This window comes from Anarrhichthys ocellatus, unplaced genomic scaffold (assembly GCF_004355925.1).
Source record: "Anarrhichthys ocellatus isolate YVR2014 unplaced genomic scaffold, GSC_Weel_1.0 scaffold24, whole genome shotgun sequence".
Taxonomy (NCBI): Eukaryota; Metazoa; Chordata; class Actinopteri; order Perciformes; family Anarhichadidae; genus Anarrhichthys; species Anarrhichthys ocellatus.
In genome coordinates this window covers 10,610,223-10,630,009 of record NW_022280054.1, presented here as the reverse complement: position 1 = coordinate 10,630,009, position 19,787 = coordinate 10,610,223, and the positions used below count along the sequence as shown (strand labels likewise).

The 19,787-nt window shown below is 41.3% G+C and overlaps 3 protein-coding genes across 4 annotated transcripts; 2 read left to right on the top strand and 1 right to left on the bottom strand.

The window, feature by feature from the left end:
* Positions 1-3,318: 3,318 nt before the first annotated feature.
* Positions 3,319-10,381, bottom strand: nop53 (NOP53 ribosome biogenesis factor). 2 transcript variants are annotated; one of them, XM_031861088.1, is made up of 12 exons: positions 9,091-10,381; positions 8,362-8,438; positions 8,133-8,232; positions 7,388-7,590; positions 6,676-6,731; positions 6,465-6,560; positions 6,197-6,298; positions 5,937-6,095; positions 5,198-5,373; positions 4,145-4,211; positions 3,681-3,757; positions 3,319-3,557 (listed from the first exon to the last, which is right to left on the bottom strand). In XM_031861088.1, exons 1-12 carry the CDS (start codon positions 9,294-9,296, stop codon positions 3,497-3,499), a joined length of 1,380 nt encoding a protein of 459 aa, XP_031716948.1. In that variant the 5' UTR covers positions 9,297-10,381; the 3' UTR covers positions 3,319-3,496. The 2 variants fall into 2 exon arrangements, with proteins under 2 accessions (XP_031716948.1, XP_031716947.1); XM_031861087.1 differs by having other exon boundaries at positions 8,133-8,235; positions 9,091-10,380.
* Positions 9,899-12,788, top strand: LOC116390936 (histone H3.3). Its single transcript, XM_031861090.1, has 4 exons — positions 9,899-10,004; positions 10,920-11,063; positions 11,613-11,766; positions 11,857-12,788. Exons 2-4 carry the CDS (start codon positions 10,936-10,938, stop codon positions 11,983-11,985), a joined length of 411 nt encoding a protein of 136 aa, XP_031716950.1. The 5' UTR covers positions 9,899-10,004; positions 10,920-10,935; the 3' UTR covers positions 11,986-12,788.
* A 631-nt stretch (positions 12,789-13,419) lies between these two features.
* LOC116390937 (histone H3.3) lies at positions 13,420-16,444 on the top strand. Its single transcript, XM_031861091.1, has 4 exons — positions 13,420-13,523; positions 14,412-14,555; positions 14,681-14,834; positions 14,907-16,444. Exons 2-4 carry the CDS (start codon positions 14,428-14,430, stop codon positions 15,033-15,035), a joined length of 411 nt encoding a protein of 136 aa, XP_031716951.1. The 5' UTR covers positions 13,420-13,523; positions 14,412-14,427; the 3' UTR covers positions 15,036-16,444.
* Positions 16,445-19,787: the final 3,343 nt, after the last annotated feature.

Genomic DNA, 19,787 nt, shown 5'->3' with positions numbered 1-19,787 from the left:
GAATACAAGGAAGATCTTTGCTGTTTACACACACATCCAGACAGAGACATCAAAGCCAGTGCCATGCAAATGCAGAAAGAGAGTGAGTGAGTGAGTGAGTGAGTGAGTGAGAGAGAGAAAGAGTGTGAGAGAGAGAGAGAGAGATGGAAATGGAATTAGTGACAGTCATCAAGATTTAGAGTAATTTACTCGATGGGTTGGATGCTCGCTCTCTCTCTCTCTCTCTCTCTCTCTCTCTCTCTCTCTCTCTCTCTCACACACACACACAGTAATCATGGGTCTTTTGGGGTTAGTGATGGGCAGAGGCAGTTCCACTTGAGGACATCTACAATTGCAGACTGATTACATTTCAAGTTTGATTCAGATATATTTGAGAGTCCACATTCTTAAAGCCACAGGGTTGGTAATCCTCTTCAAAGACATTGTTCGCTATGTTTGCTGAAATACTGTTTACATCCTGACAGAAATCAATAGATTCATTGATGCTCTGATGTAAAGAAATCTGGTATCTGTGGCTGTAATAAGCTACCTGCCTGTCTAACTGATCACACTCTGAAACGTGCAATTTAACAGCTGTGAGTATTAACAATAGCCACGTTCGTTTTTTACGTTACTAATGATGACGATGATGATTTTGGGGGGAGTGGCTTTGGAGGGACAGGGTGTCAGCGATTTTGTTTTTGCTGGCAAGAGTTTCTTGGAGGGGGGTTTGGCTTGAGTTTGCATGTGTTGCCCAAACAACAGTCTAAACACAAAATGATATTCAGTTTGCAAATGATATTAAAATCTGAGTATCAGCATACACTCGAGGAGCTGGAACAAGCAAACGTCTCAAATGTTTTGCTTCATAACTGACTTGAATTAGCCATAATCAACATTTTTCATATTATAAAAGGAGAATCATCACCTGACTGCAGTTCCTCTCTCTTGGTTTTACAGCCCGGCTCTCAGACTGGGAGTTAAGTTGATGGAGACAATCAGCTGAAAGGAGAGTAAATATTGGACATTTACAGAATAAGGACAGTACATACGCATTTGCAGCAGATATTCAAAAATATATTAATAGTGTTGGTATCGGATTTATGTGTCACTTTAGAGCAAACAATCGTGGGATCACATGACAATGTTCAGTCAAATACTCACACACAACAGCAGCATCTCCATAGTTGAGTGTTTCAGTGGCTTCTTCTGTCACTCCCGGATCCCCAGACCGGAGTAGTAGTAATCTATTCTTAAGGAGGTAAGGAGCGACCGCACACACACACACACACACACGTAATCCGTCCTACCCCATGCCAAGACAATCTGGCAGCACCGTGTCTCACACGAGAAGAGAGTAAAGAAAAAGAGAGAAGAAACAAACCAAACTGGCTGCAATCTGCCTCCGTACAAGAAAACACTGACATATTTCTCTAACCGCACAATATCCTCGTTCAGCTATCAAGGCAATATTCTGTCAAAATATATCACATCTGTATTATTCCAGAATGTTTTGTCCACCACTTTGATCCCGACAGAGAAATCTTAATTAGACGGATTGCCATTTAGTTCTTCCACATGACATCCATGGTCCCCAGAGGATGAACCATGATAACTTGTGGTGATGCCCTGACTTTTACCTCCACCGCCACCATGAGGTTGACATTTGGGCTTCAAGGGAGAATTTCAGCGCAACTATTTGAAGGATTGTCATGGCATTTGGTACAAACATTCATCATTCTCTCAGGATGAATGGTAGAATTTGACTTTTTATTTGGTGGCATCATCAGCTCAAGACAAACATGTATCCAATAATTTAGGACCAAATATCTGTGAGCATGTTATCATGATAACATTAGCTACAGAGTTGCTAGAGAGGCTGTTTTTATCTTATATAGCACTTATAAACGTGTTCCATGGATTTGCAGAAGCACGTGTCATAATATATGAAAAGATAAACGGATGGTAAGGTCAGCTTTGTCAGTAAAGATGTTACAAGACATTTTATCCAAGGACGCATTATTGAGGCTGGGGGACTTTCGTTGAGTTTCAGTCAGATTAAATACAATAGTTTATTACATTAGTTTAATATTACAGTGGCTGTGGTGAAGGATTCATATTATCCTCACCACTGTGTATTAAATCCTATAAGTAGAAAAGTAATGAAGGAGGTTCCTTAGGGACAAACCGTGGCTTCATGAGTCTGCAGGTTAATTCATCAGCAGGAAGATGGCACAACATCGATAAGCTGCTGAAATGGGAGGTGGTCAAGGTTTCTCTACACTTGTCTCGTGAAGAGGGGGGGGGGGGGGGCTTCTGGAGGTAAAAGATTATATTTTCACACCGATTAACGGATAAGGAGCTTTGGCGTAGCTCCAGGCACCGTGTGTGTATACGAGTCCCCGTTTACACCAGGACACTGAAGGCAATTATGGTTTTATGCCAGCGGGTTAGAATCAATTATCTCACACCAACTTCCTCAAGCCAATCTGTCTGGTTTTTGTTTTTTGTTTTTTTTTTAATCTAAGATAATGAAAAAAAAAAAAAATCATGAATCTACTTCAATTAAACTCTTAATGGAACCAATAGTTTAAAAATGAGCATTTTCTTTTTAATTATCCTTTGCCTCTCAACTTTATGCTGCATGTTGATCCGGGTGTCGCGACATTTAAAGCAGCAGCACAGAAACGGCTTGAATACGGAGGAAATACCTTAAAAAACATTTTAATGCACCAAGAAAGGTTTGAAACACATTTGTGTGCATTATTATATATTCAATCCACTGCTGCTGTAATATGTAGTAATTATTCTGTTATTGATGCTACTACAGCCATTATTGCTCATATGTATCCTTTGTCATGTGGATTAACTATGGTGTTATTCTATTATGTTTATTCTGTACTCATGACATCTATTGTACTTCGTCATCCTGCTAGACTCCCTTTTATATCCCACATCAAAGGGGTTTTTGGGGGCAGAGTGTTTCCTTTTCTGATGCGAGGGTGTAAGGACAGAGGGTGTTAAATATTGTAGGGCCCTCTGAGGCCAATTTGGCATTTCTGATATTGGCGTATACAAAATAAATTGAATCGAAAGCTGCAATAATCTTTATGATACATCAGGCGTGCCGACAACTGACACAAACCGGACCACTATCCCTGCAGCAGAACATTTCATACATCTGACCCTGTTATTAAGCCGAGTCTTTACTCGTGTATGAGCGCAGTAGTGACACAGTGACACTTGGCCTCAGCAGAACACTATAAACCCTTAGAAATCCCCTTTCCTGATAAGAGTTCACATTACATAACAAACATGCACCAGAACAGGAAAAGCCTCCTTTTCATTTCACTTTATCTCACTGATGTGACATTAAATCAGTTATAATAGTCTAAAGGGTCAAACAAGCCCTCAACAGTCATTAAGTTGTATATATACACATTTCCATTATGATGCGTTAGTCTTTAAAATGCTGCTCAGCTCCGTGTGTTCAGGTCCTTTGGTCTGCGGGTCAGCTTCAAGTGATCTCTCTGAAAGCCCTCTTCTCCACATACTTCAGCTTCAGTCTCCTCTTGAACCTAAGAGATGGCGGGAGGGAGGGGAACACAAGTTTAAAAATAAATCAATACCCTCCGTATGAATGTGTACATCCCGCAGAGCCTTTGAGGAGGCGTTACGCAAGAGGAGGCCGAGGTCCTTACTTGGCTCTCTCTCGAGGTTCGATCAGGTTCCTCTTCTGCAGACTCTTGAAGCGGTCCTTGAGGACGCTGCCCTCTGGCTGCAGAGTCCCGGCGTTGCGAGGGGTGAGAGACGACAAATCCACGTCAGACAAAAACGCACTGCTTTGACTTGGCGAGCAACTCCCACCCGAATTATAAAACCCCAGTCTGGCCATAAAAGGCTGATTTAAAGTATTATTCAGAGACTTAATGGCAGGAAGATAAGAGAGAAGAATTTTCCACATGAAACTGTAATGACCCCTGTGGGGGGAAAAGTGGGTCATTGCAGTATTACAGAATAGGATAAGGCTTAGAATAAGACAATACAGGGAGCTGAAGATAAAACAACTCAATGACGCAAAACTCATTACAGATAAAGACTCGTGTGTCCTCACTGGCAGAGAGGTCACAGTGGCTGAGCGAGCAAAATATAACAAGTGAAGTACCTTGAGTTGTCTCAGGGAGCCGGCCAGCTCGTCACTCAACTGGATCTCCATGTCCTGAGGCTGGAACCTGCAAATAAAGAACCCCACGGTTACAACTGATTCCAGCGTGAACACGAGATCCATCCACACAGCATTAATTAGTACCAGAATACGTCATTTGTGTTGCTGAAATAACACCGGAGAGCAAATAAAAACCGATCTGCTATCAGTCTCATGATTCGTGGTCTTATTAAGAATAACCGTGTTGCTAATTAGCATATTTTTAAAGCTGATGGGGATGTTGCTCTTTGTCACACTTTGCTTGCTAATCATTTTGTACACTAAACCTTCAACAGTTAAATCAGGCAAACAAGACATCATGGCTGGAATACACCGGCTTCCTAAAGAGGTCACGTTAAGATTCCTGAAGTTACTTTTAAAACCGTGAACGCTTTGGCTATGATTTGTGATCATGTGACACTTTATTCTGCACGAAGGGTTAACTCAGGTCCGGCAACCACACGCTGCAAAAACATTGCCGTGACACGTACAGCTAGTTGTCCAATTTAGGCTGTACCTCAAATTGTTTTCATGTCAACAGACCTAAATTAAATGTTGTGCAAGTTCCTTGGCTTTAAATAATTTCAAGGTTCAGATGAGAGGAACGTAGACTTTCCTCTCTTAATTACACCACGTCTGCAGTAAGTTAAGTTAAACCTCACATGATGCCCTCTGGTGGTGTTTAACAAGGATTTCACACCTGGAGTTTGGTTCATTTGGACCAAGGGGAGAATGATTAGATTAATCAGTTTGGCATTTGAAGAAAGTGGGCATTTAGGAGGCAGGGAAGGTCTTAACAAAGTATGCCATTGAATTGCATTATGGGAAATGTAGAATCATGTATTTTGGAGCTCCCCTCATACAAAAGTCAGGATATCCCAGGTTTAGTGCGATTCATTTTTAAAAGAATCCGTCTCTTGCGAGTCCTCCAGCTTCATGAAAGTGCAACACTAACTCCCCGAGTGTCCCTTTAACATATGCAACATGCAGGATAAGAGTATCAGAGGTGCCTACTTGAGTTTGCCGAGACGTCTGGGTTGAGCTTTCTGGGCCTCCTGGTTGCTCTTGCGTTTTATCTGTTTCTCCTTGGTGTCCTCTTCCTGCTGTTTGATGGACGTCTTTATGGAGCGAAGCTGGAAGAGCTGCTGCCGCTTGTCAGACCGAACTCTGTGGGCCTGTCGCCGTTGCTCCTGAGAGGGAGAGAAACAGAGAGGAGGGTCGTCAGATGGTGTGTGGAGCAACGACAATATGGCAACTTTTTGAGTAACAAGTGATACATTCACAAGTTTTTACTTTTAGTACACAGTGCAGCCCTTAAAAAGTACAAACTGTTGCATGCAGCCAATTGGGACAAACGTCTTATAACTATTTATCTTTAACTTCGACCCTCTTGCTTATATACACCTCTTGTGCAGAGGATTGTGGTTCAGAATAGCAGTTTAAACCCTTAAATTATTAACCGATTATCAAAAAACTAATTTCGGCCGACAAATCAATTCAGATGTCCTTTCGAGTGCTTCTCTTCAAGTTCCACCTTCTAGTTTTAATCATTATAAACAACAACTGATATAATTATAATAATCTATATAAATCTGATGTGAAGAAATACAAATTAACCTGATAAATAAATGGTATTATTGCCATGAATAGTTTGTATTCACATCATTGACACCATCAGTGAAATAGTTTCATTACTTTTATAGTAGAATCCTCTGAACTAAGACATTCGTGAAGGAAAAGTCTTTCGAGGTACCTTTATTTTGTCTGCCCTCTCTTTCTTCCTTTGCCTCTCGGTCTTCTTCACGGCCACTACGATGGCTCCCACTGCCACACCCTCCTCTTCCTCATTAGCAGCATCGTCTTCATGCTCCTCTTCCACGAGGCCTTCCACCTGCTCTCTGAAGACCGTCTCCTGCAGATCAAACACTCACGTTAGTTAAACTCAAGAGATCTAAACCACCACGACAGACTATAAACCGAAGATGACGGACGAGCTGGAATAGTCATCTGCACCTCTGTTGCGAAGTGTTCTCTGTTGACCGCCAGCTGTTTCACTATTTTGTCTTCCTCCTTCTGTTTCTTGACCTCCACCTCGTGGGCCACCTGCAGCAACGCCTGTGTTCACAGAGCAAGAGAGGAGACAGTCAGGGCAGCTCATACAACAAGACAAACCAGGAACATATTCTTTAGGCAACTTTATCGGAACACACATCTGCATAAACGAGCCGTTTCTTGTACTGGACATTCGCAGCCCTCAGTAAGTGAGTGAGCTGTAACTGACCTGATGGGAGAAGAAGTCTGGGTTGTAGGATCCTCCAGGAGCGATCACCTCCACCGCAGGAAGCACAGACGGCTTCTCATTCATCCTAACCGGACGCTGACAAAACAGTGATGCAGCCACATTAGTCAAAATCAAAAACACACATTCAATATAAAGTATCAGTCCACAGGCGTTTACGTTGTAACTCACAAAAGCAGATATTTGTTCTCACCTTGACACACTTCTTTCCCGTCTGTTGAAGGTACCAGGGGTCGGATGTATCTTTGGCTACATTAAAAAGAGAAAATTGTTTCAAATATGTGAGCATTTAAGTGCGCTAAAGACAGATTATCAGGACTTGACAGCAAACACAGATGCACAAGTCCACATCTTCAAATGTATGCAGCTGCAAATCTATGACCCAGCGTTAGGTTCGTACTGACAAAGAATGAGGGAAACTACGGTAACATTTCCCTCCTCACGTCTACATTTAGTTGTGGAGACTTAAATTAACATTTCACACGGGCAGATCAGGCCTCCTGTGTTTTCAATAGTCATCCCAAATAGACCACTAACAGCCACTTCAGAAAGTTAAATAAAACCCTGGTGGCTTCCTCAGATCACCATCAGCTTACAAGGACAAGAGGCTCAGTACAGCTGAAGAAAACTTTAAGTATGCAGCCACTCGCAGCGTGCACACGGCTCACAATAATAAGAACTAATACAATTATTAACAATCTATTTATCCCTCTTTTCACAATGAGATCTTTACAAACTCTTTACTTCTTTGTGTGCATCCTCAGATCCCAGATGACCGTTCACACAACGGTCACCGGAGCTCCAAATTGGTCTTCACATTCCCATGAAGGAAATACTGGGAGCGCAAGGATGAGATCATCACTGGACACACACACACAACACTCACACACACACACAGCACTCACACTCTTGATTCCATATGTCGTAGTATGCTCTCTCTGGGTTGTTGTTGGCCTCCAGCGCTGCCTTCTTGGCTGTCCCGTCGAGCGGCTGTCTGTTCAGCAGCCGTTTCTGCCTCCGCGGCACCACACCTTTGGCTGCCAGCTGCTCGGCCTTCTGGGCAATGCGACGGAGTTTCTTGGCATTAGGTAGCTGGTAGGCCAGCACGCTGGAGGAGGGAGGCAGAAGACATGAGAGATGACACATGATGGAGAGGAGCCGCGAGATATCGAAACCAGGCCTGTTGGACTTGACTGTGCCTACTCTATGATGCACGTTTACATATCCTCAGATCCCAGGACACCGTTTACACAACAGTCTCCTGAGCTCCTTTGTGTTGACTTCACATTCCCACGAAGGAAATACTGGGAGCGCAAGGATGAGATCATCACGGGACGCAACAGATACGAGTTTGCTCAAAAAATAACACGATCCTTTTACAAACAGACTTGGGGGAACCTCTTCCCCAGTCAGGCCAGACATACAATGAAACACCATGAAACAGCTGAGCCACAGCAGCCCCTTGACTTTTAATAAACCGAAAGTCACAATGTGTTCCCACACACTGAAGCTGCCTTTCATTCACACGTACTGCAGGCAACTAAAGGACTAAATCCAAGCCGGGAAATAACATTTTTAAAAGGACACTGGGCTCAGTTTCTCCTGAAAGTGAAGGAGGATGAAGCACAGAGGGCTGTGATGGATACTTACTCTTTAGGTGGTGGAATGAGGGAGTCATGCTGCAGGATCAGGTCTATCCTCAGAGGACGTGACGCCTTCCCGTTCCTCCCCTTCTTCTCCTCGGGTGCCACTACTTCACAGGGAAATACAGGTTACACACTCTTGCGTACATGTTTAAAAATTAAAATAAAAACTACTATGAGACGAGGAAATGCATGACCCATCTGTAGGACCATGAACATGTCTTTTGTGTATTTACCTCTTAGTTGAGCTTTCTTTGGTGGTCCAGCATCCAGAAAGAATAAATTTTCATCTGACTTCTCAGACAGCAGACCCCTGAAACACAAATTGTCATATTATAGACTTACGATTGAAGAAAGACACTTTAGTTTGTTTTATTTCGAACCAACAATGAGTTCCGATACAGTGAGTAATTTTCCAGGTGACTAATAAACAATTGCATAAAATGTCAAAAATCACAAATTCCATGACATCAAAGTGACGTCTTCAAATTGCAAATTTTGTCCAAAATCCCCAAATTGTTCAAATGAAAGATGGAAAAGATGAAAACCATCATATTTGGGATCCAGAGGCAGCAGATGTTTTTTATTTCAATACAAATACAAAAAACGTGTTAAACATTAATTGAACTAACGTTATTGGGGGAAATTTGTGTGAAACACGACAAGCACTAAAGCCTAATGCTTGTTTATTATATAATTATTATATTTATTAAGTCTTACATACAGTCTAAGGCCTAATGTGAGACGCGTCCATAGGACACTGACCACAGCTTCAGCACTAGTTGACTGAACGTGTTGTTTACGTGAACACAACGAGCCACAGACATTAAACATAAACAAAACGTCAGTTACCCGCGATAACTTTAAGCCAACACCTTTTTTTTTTAAAGACTTTTAGTTTGACGTAAAGAGCACAGGAAGCACACAGTGTTCGTCTCCGCCACATTTAACTTAGCTAAACTCACCCCGTGGTCCTCTCCTGGAGTCTGACGTCCGCTAAAAAACCCTCTACGTCGTTTACGTCGCTGTATTTGTTCCAGTTCTTCTTCTTGTTCTTGTTCAAACGTTTTCTCCGACCACCGGGCGAACCTGCGGCGCCCGAATTGGACTTTAAACTGAGAAAACCTGGCTGTGAGGCCGCCACGCGTTTCAACCTCCTGATCGGCGCCATTGTTGGAGGACTTGAGAAAGAAGAAACACGTTTCTTCTTCTTTTATGCTGAAGCGGTGGAGGGACGCACACAGCGACGCCTGCAGGCCGGACGGCGTAACTGCTGTATTAACTGTCCATGGAAATAAAAGTTTAAGTAAAACTTGTTTTTTTATTCTTCATTATATCATATTTTATAATGTTAGGATATATTTATTTACAACAAATTACGGGTTTTAACAACATATTGCGTGATACTCAGAGTATTGGTGTGCTGGTTTAAATTAAAATTGTGTATATTCATAATATCACATATATACAAATTGTCAATATAGTATTAAAAGTCTAAAACACCAAATATCACTCATTTTCTACTCTCCCTCGGACACTGATTGTGCTTTGGTTACTTTTTTTTGCTTTCTAGAAAAAATACATTTAATAAAAAAAAATGTAATAACCTAAACAAACAAAAATGTATATAATCAGGATTTTAAAAAAAATAAATAACTAAAAAATGACCACTTGAGTGTGGTCATTGTTTATCATGTTGATGCATGTATGTAACGTGTTTGTCCCCAGATGCATCATGGGAAACGTGTCTCCTGTTGCTCTCCTATGTTCTTTTTCCTTTTTTTTGTCGTCCCTTCGTTTTATAGCGAGAACAACGCTTTAGAGACTCAAGAATACGTTCACATTTTTTGAGCCGCAATCTATCACAAAGTTCCCAAAGGTAAGTATCACCATTTCAATAAAACTCCTATCTATCATTTAACGTCGTGTTAGTTGTCGGATGGACGTGTTTTTTCGTTTATTTTTGTTGAAAACGATAAACGCAGAGCAGTCGAGCCATTATCTGCCTGCTCGGGGAGACTTAAAAAAGCACTTGTGATCTGGTCACATTTGACTCGGAAATGCGCCTAAAGTGAGGGGTCATCTGACAAAAAATTGTTCATCAAAAGATTCCCTGACATGTCTAGTGTCATCTTCAAAAAGTATATTCCACTTTCACGCTGTGGTTTTTATACTCTTCCGTCGTTTTTATCATCGATAACAACGATTTTTTCCTTCCCGTTTGCGTTCTTCCAGCCAGCAGACAGCCATCATCTTTAAGGTGTGCTCGTTTGTGAACACTGGGCAGCCGACGCGGGCGGGGTCGCTTGGTTTTCCTTCAAAATAGCTCATTCTGAATAAAAAATCAAGGCTCGCGCGCAACCGGGGAGCACGCTGCGAAGAAACGAACAAACCCACGTTCGTTGCGCAAGGGGCGGGGTTTGTTGGGCCTTTATTGTACTGTGATTGGTCGAAAGGTTTGCAACATCCCGCCTCTCGGGCTTGTTTACAGTGTGTGATTGGTTTACGCAATAAAGAGCGCTGCTATGATTGGACGCCTTAACTGTCCGTTTTGAAGACAGTCATTACATAAGCTTAGGATATAATAAAAATAAAAAGTGAGGCTCCTGATTCTGATTTATGCTCTTTTGCAACCCACTCCAACTGAAGACTAGTTTACCATGTTGATGTAAATTTCTATATTAATGAAAATACAACTTGAAAAGTACATTTTTATCCTTCACATCTTGAGCTATTCTGATTCACATGTGCCCCTCAAACTGTATTAAAGCAAACTTTTGTCACTTGTCTCTAGGTGATCTTCAGCAGCCATGGCCCGTACCAAGCAGACCGCCCGTAAGTCCACTGGAGGCAAAGCCCCACGTAAGCAGCTGGCCACGAAGGCTGCTCGCAAGAGCGCTCCTTCCACTGGTGGAGTCAAGAAGCCCCATCGCTACAGGTGAGCTCTCACGTGGTTAATCTGTTTGTGATGGAAAGATTAACAACACAAGGCACGCTACAGCTTTATTCCCCCTCTGTTGTACACGTGGATGTATAGTAAAACTCAACTGACTTACAGATGGACTCTGTCCTGCAGCCCCAAAGAAGCACTTTGGGACATCACTTTGGGACATACTTAAGCTTATACTTTTACTTCTACTCTATGAACATACTGTCACAAAACACAGTAGTTTATGTACATTGTGTATTTGGACTGTTATGTGGAGAACATCTGAGTGGAGCTGATATTCTATCCTGTGGTTTCTCTCAGACTCCTACTAGTAGAAAAAGACTGAGAGTGGGGTTCAATCATTCAGTTGCCCTACCAACAGTATGCGGAGGTGCAAGGTGAAGATGAAAAATAGTGCACAAAATTAAAGAGTAATGTGTTCTGTTAAAAAAAATCCAAGAAGGATGACATGTGTTATGTGCAAAAAAGCAGGTCAAGTTGAGCTGCTCCACCTCAAATTTTTCCATATTATGATTTGTTTTTGCCATTCCTCTCCAGGCCCGGTACCGTGGCTCTGCGTGAGATCCGTCGTTATCAGAAGTCCACCGAGCTGCTGATCCGCAAGCTGCCCTTCCAGCGCCTGGTGAGAGAAATCGCCCAGGACTTCAAGACCGACCTGCGTTTCCAGAGTGCAGCCATCGGAGCTCTGCAGGTCAGTAGCTCTCACCGTTAATATAAATTACCAAATAATAACGTGTTTTAATCATTGAGACCAAAATGTTTTTGCCTCTGTCATCTGCAGGAGGCCAGCGAGGCCTACCTGGTGGGTCTGTTTGAGGACACAAACTTGTGCGCCATCCACGCCAAGCGCGTCACCATCATGCCCAAAGACATCCAGCTGGCACGTCGCATCCGCGGGGAGCGTGCTTAAAATGTTTCCCGATGTTATCTGCTGTCCTTTCATCCCGTCACCACTCTTTACATCCCCGTCCTCCCTCTATACTTAGTAGTTTGGTTTGAGGTCCTATATATATATATATATATATCGTATGATTGTAATAACCGTAAAATGTGTGATCATGTCTTCTTTGGTGCTACTAGTAGCAGAGTTTCCTTAGAGATGTCTTCATGTACGTTTTGAACTTTTGAATCAGTTACTCTTCTAACTAGCTAGCTCACAGGTTGTTATCTCCATGTATCAGGTGTTTTTGCAAGCCAAGAATAGTGTGTGATTTGAGATGAACATAGGAAATTGCATTAAGATTAAGACATTTTCATCTTTAGATGGACATTTACATTCATATAATGGGTCTTCTGATTTTTCTTTTAAATAGAGATTTGTTGTAAAAGTAGTGATTTCTCTTTTTTCCCTCTTTTCTTTTTTTTACAATAATGGTGTATTTCTACTGTTAGTGTTAAATGTATGAAAATACAAAAGTTTGATTCTGGTTATCAATTAGAAACGTCATTGTGCGATGATGACACTGCATTTTTTGGCAGAATCAGCGGCATATATGTAGCAGACCTATGGTGATCATATTTTGATTTTCAGCCACGTTATTATGTCCAGGTAATGTTTTGACTTTTTGTTCCTCTCTCAGGTTGATATGATAACCTATTTTTTTTCTTTTTCTACTGTGTTTTTGATTTATGTTTTCAGTCATTTTTAAAAGGCAAAATATTTGTACTCGAAATTCACAAACATAATAAACGGATTCTTGTGGTTAAATAAGACATATGAGTGAATAACTTACATTAAAATGATATTCATATTTGAGCTGAAACAATTATGAACAGAAAACTTTTCTGCATCTTCTTTGATAATTTACTCTTAATTTTTCAAGCAAGCAGGTATCCAAAATAATAGATTTTTGCAGCCCTAATTCACATTATTGTGCATTAATTTAGAACATTTATATTGTCACACATCCTTCCAGTAACTTCTTTTTCAACAACAAAAAAGGGTTTGTAATAATGAATATATATATATATATATATATATATATATATAGTATAGTGCAAACAAGAGACATAATAAAAAAACAAGATCAAAACAAGTATTATAAATAAGTAATAAAACAGTAAATAATATAAAAAAGTAAAATATCCACAATAACTAAAATATTATATATACAGACAGAATTGTTATAATTGTTGTGTTGCAATATTATACAGACAGAATAATTGTAAGGCAAAATACAAAAACAAAAAAAACAATTTATTTTTTTTACTTATTCGCTTATTATTAATAAAACGAAGTCATACTAATTACGGCAAACGTACATCAAACGGCTAAAAGTGACCACATTATTATTATTGTTGTGAACGCTGTTGCATTGTGGGACAGATGATTGACGCGGCGGCCATTTTCCCCGCTGGACGCTCTACTGCTTCCCATTGTGGATACGAAGAAGAAAATAAGAGACAAGCGAAACATTTCTCACGACTTCTACTCACTTTTCCCCCCAGGTAAGCCCCTTGAAATCTGTCACGGGGTTCGTGAATGGACTTTAAATTTTTTAAGTTATATTTTATTTTATTTTTTAGACACATTTAACTGTGAAAAAACTATAATTTTGTCGTGTGGAAAGAAACAAACAAAACACGGGCTTGTCGAACCGACGGTTGAAATGCAGTCTCTGCAGCCGTTGAGATTCAAATTATGCGCCCGGTTCAGCTCGATTCTACGCAGCCATTAGGGACCGTTGGGCTTTCCTAACCCTATCTATGAGTTCCTTGAAATGTCTTGTGTGTCTTTCTCTTATTTCCCGATACGCTGGAACTGCGGTTATTTGTCAAATTGAAGTTGTTTATGCGCTACTCCTTTAGCTCTTCTGCCCTCGGTCTTTATCCCGTTTGCGCATCAAACCGCCGCCATCATCAGAGCTGAGGGGGGCGGGACCTAGCAACAGTGGAAGGCAAGCTGGAGGTCCCGCCTACTTTTGACGACTGTGCGCGCTGATTGGCTCGAACGTTATATTTTTAGCTACGTATTGGTCTCCCAGCCAATAGTACCGTAGTTCGTCTTTGACTGACGTTTGTCAGTCCGACAGTGGTAGGGATTGTTTTGTATGTTTACTTCCCGGAAAAGTTAACTTAATTCAAGTTGCCTGTTCCCTTTTAAAAACGATATAACATGTTTAATTTTATATATGTGTATTTGAAAGGGTTAATAATCACCCTCAGGAAGTGTAGGAGTATCAATCCAACAACATAAAGCTATGAAGACATATTTGCATTACTTTCAGAGTATACAGGGTAAACAAAGCTAAAAGTAGATGTAAAGGAGAACTCTTGATTATTGAATATTCATAATAAACCAAGGCCATTTATCCTCCTCTTCTAAATCTTTTTCAGGTGATCTTCAGCAGCCATGGCCCGTACCAAGCAGACCGCCCGTAAGTCCACTGGAGGCAAAGCCCCACGTAAGCAGCTCGCCACGAAGGCTGCTCGCAAGAGCGCCCCTTCCACTGGTGGAGTCAAGAAGCCCCATCGCTACAGGTGAGACGGTACCTCACAATGGTGGGGACAAAATCATATAAAATAAGACGTACAAATGTTTCTAGAAATAAAAGAAGTACAAAAAAACCTCAGAAAATCATCAATTTGTTGCCATCCCTCTCCAGGCCCGGTACCGTGGCTCTGCGTGAGATCCGTCGTTATCAGAAGTCCACCGAGCTGCTGATCCGCAAGCTGCCCTTCCAGCGCCTGGTGAGAGAAATCGCCCAGGACTTCAAGACCGACCTGCGTTTCCAGAGTGCAGCCATCGGAGCTCTGCAGGTCAGTAGCTCTCACCGTCAATATAAATTGAATCATTGAAAACCTAAATGTTTTTGCCTCTGTCATCTGCAGGAAGCCAGCGAGGCCTACCTGGTGGGTCTGTTTGAGGACACCAACTTGTGTGCCATCCACGCCAAGCGTGTCACCATCATGCCCAAAGACATCCAGCTGGCACGTCGCATCCGCGGGGAGCGCGCTTAAACGCCCTCTCCTCCTCTCGGTCTTTCTCCCTTTTTCACCTCTTCCTGCCCTTCCTTCACCAGTCTGTCTCTCGTTCCCTCACCCGCTCCCTCCCTCTCTCCCTCCTCCCTGTGTTAGTAGTGTGTAGAGGAAAACTGATTATATTATGGAATAAAGTGTATAGTCGTGTTTTTCTTAGACTTCTAGGGTACTCTCTCTTTTTGTGCATGTACCGACTCTTTGGTGATGAGATCTCCTCAAGCACACGTCTCCTGGTTTGCACTTGTCCCTAATCTGACTCCGCGGGGGTGAGGATGACTTCTGGATAGAATAAGAGAAAACAAAACATGGACTAGAACAATGCAAATTTGGGCGGGACAGCCAGGAGGAGAGGATGGGTACGTGTCTGCTGGGGGACTCTTGTCTCTTTTCTACAGCAGGGTGCTAGAAGAACTTACCAGGTCCTCTCCTCCTGCTCTCTATCCTCCGCCAGCCTCGCTCAGAGACGACGGTGTTGGTCTCTTTCAAGATGGCCGAGGCTGTATTTTCTGTCCCTGTCTGTGTCTGCATGAGTGTTGGTTCTGATCACCACAGCATATTGTACACAATCCATCAGCATCTTTTTGGAGAACTTGATTTATGATTACCATATTGATCTTGCTGTCATTCATCAGGTTAGAGTTTTTGTTTTTTTTCTTTCAAATGAGTCTCACTTTTTTTTTTTTTCCACTTCAAAGTATTTGTAGATGACGTGGAGATGGGGGGATAAATCAGATTACAACACCGACAGAGTACAAAAACAAACTGATTTGAACATGTTTTTTTCTACTGAGATGTGAAGCTACTGACTTGTTTTGGCACCAAAGTTTGATCCTCTTGTAGAAGCTCTTTTCCTAACTGACAGAAGAGTTTAACTTCACCTGTTGTTGTGGTGTTCAAATTGGTTTTATCTAATAATTTAAAGCCAAAGCTTGAGAGCTCGAGTATGGTGTCAGAGATGCTTTTGTAGCAGTGGCTCATTTTTTAAAATACAAAAAGACCTTTTTGTAACAAAGGCTCATCTAGGTTTGTAATGTTCTTCAAAACCAAAAGCTCTCAAAGTGTGAAAATCATTATTTTTTAAACAAACTAACTGATTAAAATGTGAACATGTGTTGTAAATCAGTGTTACGTGATAATAATACTGGTGTTTTCTGTATACGTCCCCCCTTTGCTTCTATTGTTTTCTCCGGATCAGTTGATCGTCTGTATACCGTTTCTCAGGTCGTCTTGTCACCTTTTAACTTAATTTTAAACTTTTTTTTTTTTTTTTTTTGCTGAATTTGATTTTCTTTTTCTTTTTGAAATGTTGAGAATGATGTTTCAACTAAACAATGTTTGTAATTTCCAGATTTGTCATATAAGGTGGTAATAAATGGATGTTACACACACTCTGTCTCAGTGGTATACACACACACTTTTATTATAATAATACATATAATGTCCTATTATCACGAGATTAACAGTTCAGAGAAAAGTTACAATACTAGTCATACACCACTGTTCAATAAAGCTTTAACGTTCCCGACAATAAGCTCTAATTCTGTGTAAAACTTCTTTTACATTTAACTGCCATGGCAAAAACAACCCACGGAATTAAAATGAGCACGAAAACCTCAAAGTATCTCCTGTTTAACCATTGAATAAGAAATGCTCCAAACCTGCACAACCTTTCCCTGATTGATAAACAGAATTCATTGCCTTTATTTTACCATTACATGATATGACCTATAATCCTCGATCAATAAATTCCTCATTAATACTGAATTCACTCTGTGGATCAAACCCCTGAGAGGCCTGAAGGCACGTCCACCACTAGATGGCAGTAAAACACCACGTTTGTCCCTCATGCTGAGGAATGGACGGATCTCCTGCTGATGTTAAACTGGAGTGAATTAGGACAGTGTTTTAAATGTTCATCCCAGTGCCGTCGCCTTTCTCCTTCTTAAACACAAACAGACTTATATGTATTTCCCACTTTCCATCTTTGTTTTTCTACTAATGGATTATGATTAATACAAATTTAAGTCGGGAATTCCACTCTTTACACATTTTCTCTGATGATACAATTTTACTCAGAAGCGACTTCATTACCCGATTTTTTAATTCTATCTGGAAAATTGTTGTGTGCCCATTTTCTCTTACACAAACACACTGACACACACACACACACACACAGACTCCAGCATTACAATTAATATCCTTTTCTGGCTCGACGTCATTCCCCTTATCAGTGTTTCGTTTCATCCTTCTACTTCCTTGATTAAAAGGGATGAAGCCATGCCCTCAGCCATATTCATTACAATGAAACACACACACACACACACACACACAAACTCACTCACCATGTCACCATGGCCTCGACTATACTCATTACAATGAAACACAAACAAACATCTAATCAAACACCATCTTTTTAATCCTGTTGTTTTGAATGGGCAACACAGGCAACAGTGTTGTGGACACACACATACACACACACACACACACACTCACTGTCAATCACTACATCAGGGTCAGCGCTGTCTCCCCCCAGTTAAGTGTTTCAGGAATCACAGTTCAGTGTTGTTCTGATCGATACTTCAAATGATTTTAATGAGCCACAATTTGAATAAGTCAATCATCTTTATAGGACAGAAGGATTTTTTATTTAATGATGTAAAGGAGGGGAAGTTGCTCTTAACATTTCCGGGTTAATTTCTCTTTTAAACAGACTTTAAAGTGTCTCCATCTATCTCTGCTCCACCACTCCAACTGCACTCCTACATTCCGGTCTTGTTGAGCCGTGAAAACTACCTCAGGAACTCCTCATTCCATCGGGTTATGTGTTAACTGTGACCCCCATCCATCCACCCACCATAAAGGCCTACTGTACATCTGTCCCTTGTCCTTCTTCCCCTTCTGTCCCTCTGTCTAAGCCCCCTCCCTTCCTAAACACACACACACACACACACACACACTGTGCCAGTTGTGTACTAATCACGGGTTGGCCTCTCAACCTGCCCCCCCACCTTCCCCCAACACACATACATATCTCTCTCCTCCTCAACATCCATCCACCTCTCTCTTCCACCCACACCCCATCTCTCCTCACCCATGCCCCCCCCGTACCAATCCCAGCACTGTGTTAATCTGGTGCTGGTCTGACGGTCAGCACTTTGAGCGGCAGACAGACAGATTGGCTTTAATCCCCTGAGTGCCACAGATGGAGCACCACTACGCAGACCTTGGTGGAAGGCGAATGCACACAGTTGTGCACACACACACACACACACACACACGTACACAAACATGGACACAAACACACACACATGGACAAACAATTAGGAAAAAATAACTATGCACATACTTTAGATGGACATGTACGGTCCATTCCACGCTCAGCAGTTAGGACACACTGCTGATGAGTCACGAAGTCATAGTTTCACATGATGCTCCTCTGATGTAAACACACACACTGCATGTTTCTGATGAACAAAAATGGACACATATAAAATAGGGTCGTGGAAAATATAAAAGTTTTGATCTACGGCTGGTGACGATAACATGACGTTGTCACCACAGGCCCGTTTTTACCCTCTCTTGCTCATTTAGAGCTCCAACTCCTAGTTTGCAAAAATGAAAACTCAGTGGACGAGATGATTAAATTACGTCTTTTTAGAATAATGAAAGCCTGACAATCCTGGTCACATGTGCTGGACCAGACTTTTCTTCAAGTGTTTGGGTCCAAATCCTGAAAAAAAAAAACGAAACAAAAGCTCACTGTCATCTTGGAAAATGTACGTTTATGAATACAAATGAGAATAGATTAGAATGAATCATTATGTGGTTGGCTTGTCATTGGTTTACAACATATTCACAGTAAAACTGTAAACATTCTCAGAATATATGTAATGAATGAAGTACCTTTGAAATGATAACAGCTAGACATACAGTATATAACTCCAGTGAGTACTTGTACTGTACTTTGTGCTGAGGTGGAAAATATAATGGATGGTGTGAAGCTGATGTTTAGTCTATTAACCGCCACAGTAACCGATGAACTACAAGCTACAAATGGCCGACCTTATCAGTGGGCTGGGATTGAGACTGCACACAAACTAGTTAACAATAAAGCAGAAATTAAATTAACATAGAAAGAAATGGTTGTTTACAAATTCAAACTTCACAAAACATGCTGGGGGAAAAAGGAAACATATACAATTTCTGCATCACTATTTCTTCTATAAAACAACATTAAGAGCCGGAGCTACAGTTCACATTTCATGGAGGACACGCTGTAAGTCTTCTGTGAATCTTCCACTGCAGCTTCAATGTGAACATCGACGTTCCCCCCGGTGCACGCTACTGTATTATAAAGTCTTCAGAGTACCAGGTCCTCTGTGTCATACACCTCCGAATGGACGGAGCTGGGACGGGTTGCAGGGTGAATCACACACATGTTAAAAAGGGTGCACATTGTTCAGACAGTCTCTCCTCAAAGGCAAGATGGTGCATGCAAAACAAAAACTAACATACAGTAAGTTTGTAAAGATTGTAAAAAAAGAGAGATTGAGGACGTTTAAATTCTAATTACTACAACGCTGTCACATATCTGGCAATAACAGCATTAAATGGTCCTGATTATCGAATTTGTTCAGGAAAGATCCAAAAATGTTGTTGTAAATGGTGGAGTATCATTATAATGAACTAGTGTTGTCCAAACACATCCAAAGGCAAAAGTCTTCATACTTT

What these genes read in the sequence shown, in the direction of transcription:
- nop53 (XM_031861087.1), bottom strand. Translation starts at nt 9,296, where the DNA reads ATGGCGCCGATCAGGAGGTTGAAACGCGTGGCGGCCTCACAGCCAGGT. An exon ending in CGACATATGGAATCAAGAGT is followed by an intron (nt 6,732 to 7,387) that starts GTGAGTGCTGTG and finishes TTTTTAATGTAG; the next exon opens with CCAAAGATACATCCGACCCC. An exon ending in CGGGAAAGAAGTGTGTCAAG is followed by an intron (nt 6,561 to 6,675) that starts GTGAGAACAAAT and finishes CTGTTTTGTCAG; the next exon opens with CGTCCGGTTAGGATGAATGA.
- LOC116390936 (XM_031861090.1), top strand. Translation starts at nt 10,936, where the DNA reads ATGGCCCGTACCAAGCAGACCGCCCGTAAGTCCACTGGAGGCAAAGCC. An exon ending in AAGAAGCCCCATCGCTACAG is followed by an intron (nt 11,064 to 11,612) that starts GTGAGCTCTCAC and finishes ATTCCTCTCCAG; the next exon opens with GCCCGGTACCGTGGCTCTGC. An exon ending in CAGCCATCGGAGCTCTGCAG is followed by an intron (nt 11,767 to 11,856) that starts GTCAGTAGCTCT and finishes TGTCATCTGCAG; the next exon opens with GAGGCCAGCGAGGCCTACCT.
- LOC116390937 (XM_031861091.1), top strand. Translation starts at nt 14,428, where the DNA reads ATGGCCCGTACCAAGCAGACCGCCCGTAAGTCCACTGGAGGCAAAGCC. An exon ending in AAGAAGCCCCATCGCTACAG is followed by an intron (nt 14,556 to 14,680) that starts GTGAGACGGTAC and finishes ATCCCTCTCCAG; the next exon opens with GCCCGGTACCGTGGCTCTGC. An exon ending in CAGCCATCGGAGCTCTGCAG is followed by an intron (nt 14,835 to 14,906) that starts GTCAGTAGCTCT and finishes TGTCATCTGCAG; the next exon opens with GAAGCCAGCGAGGCCTACCT.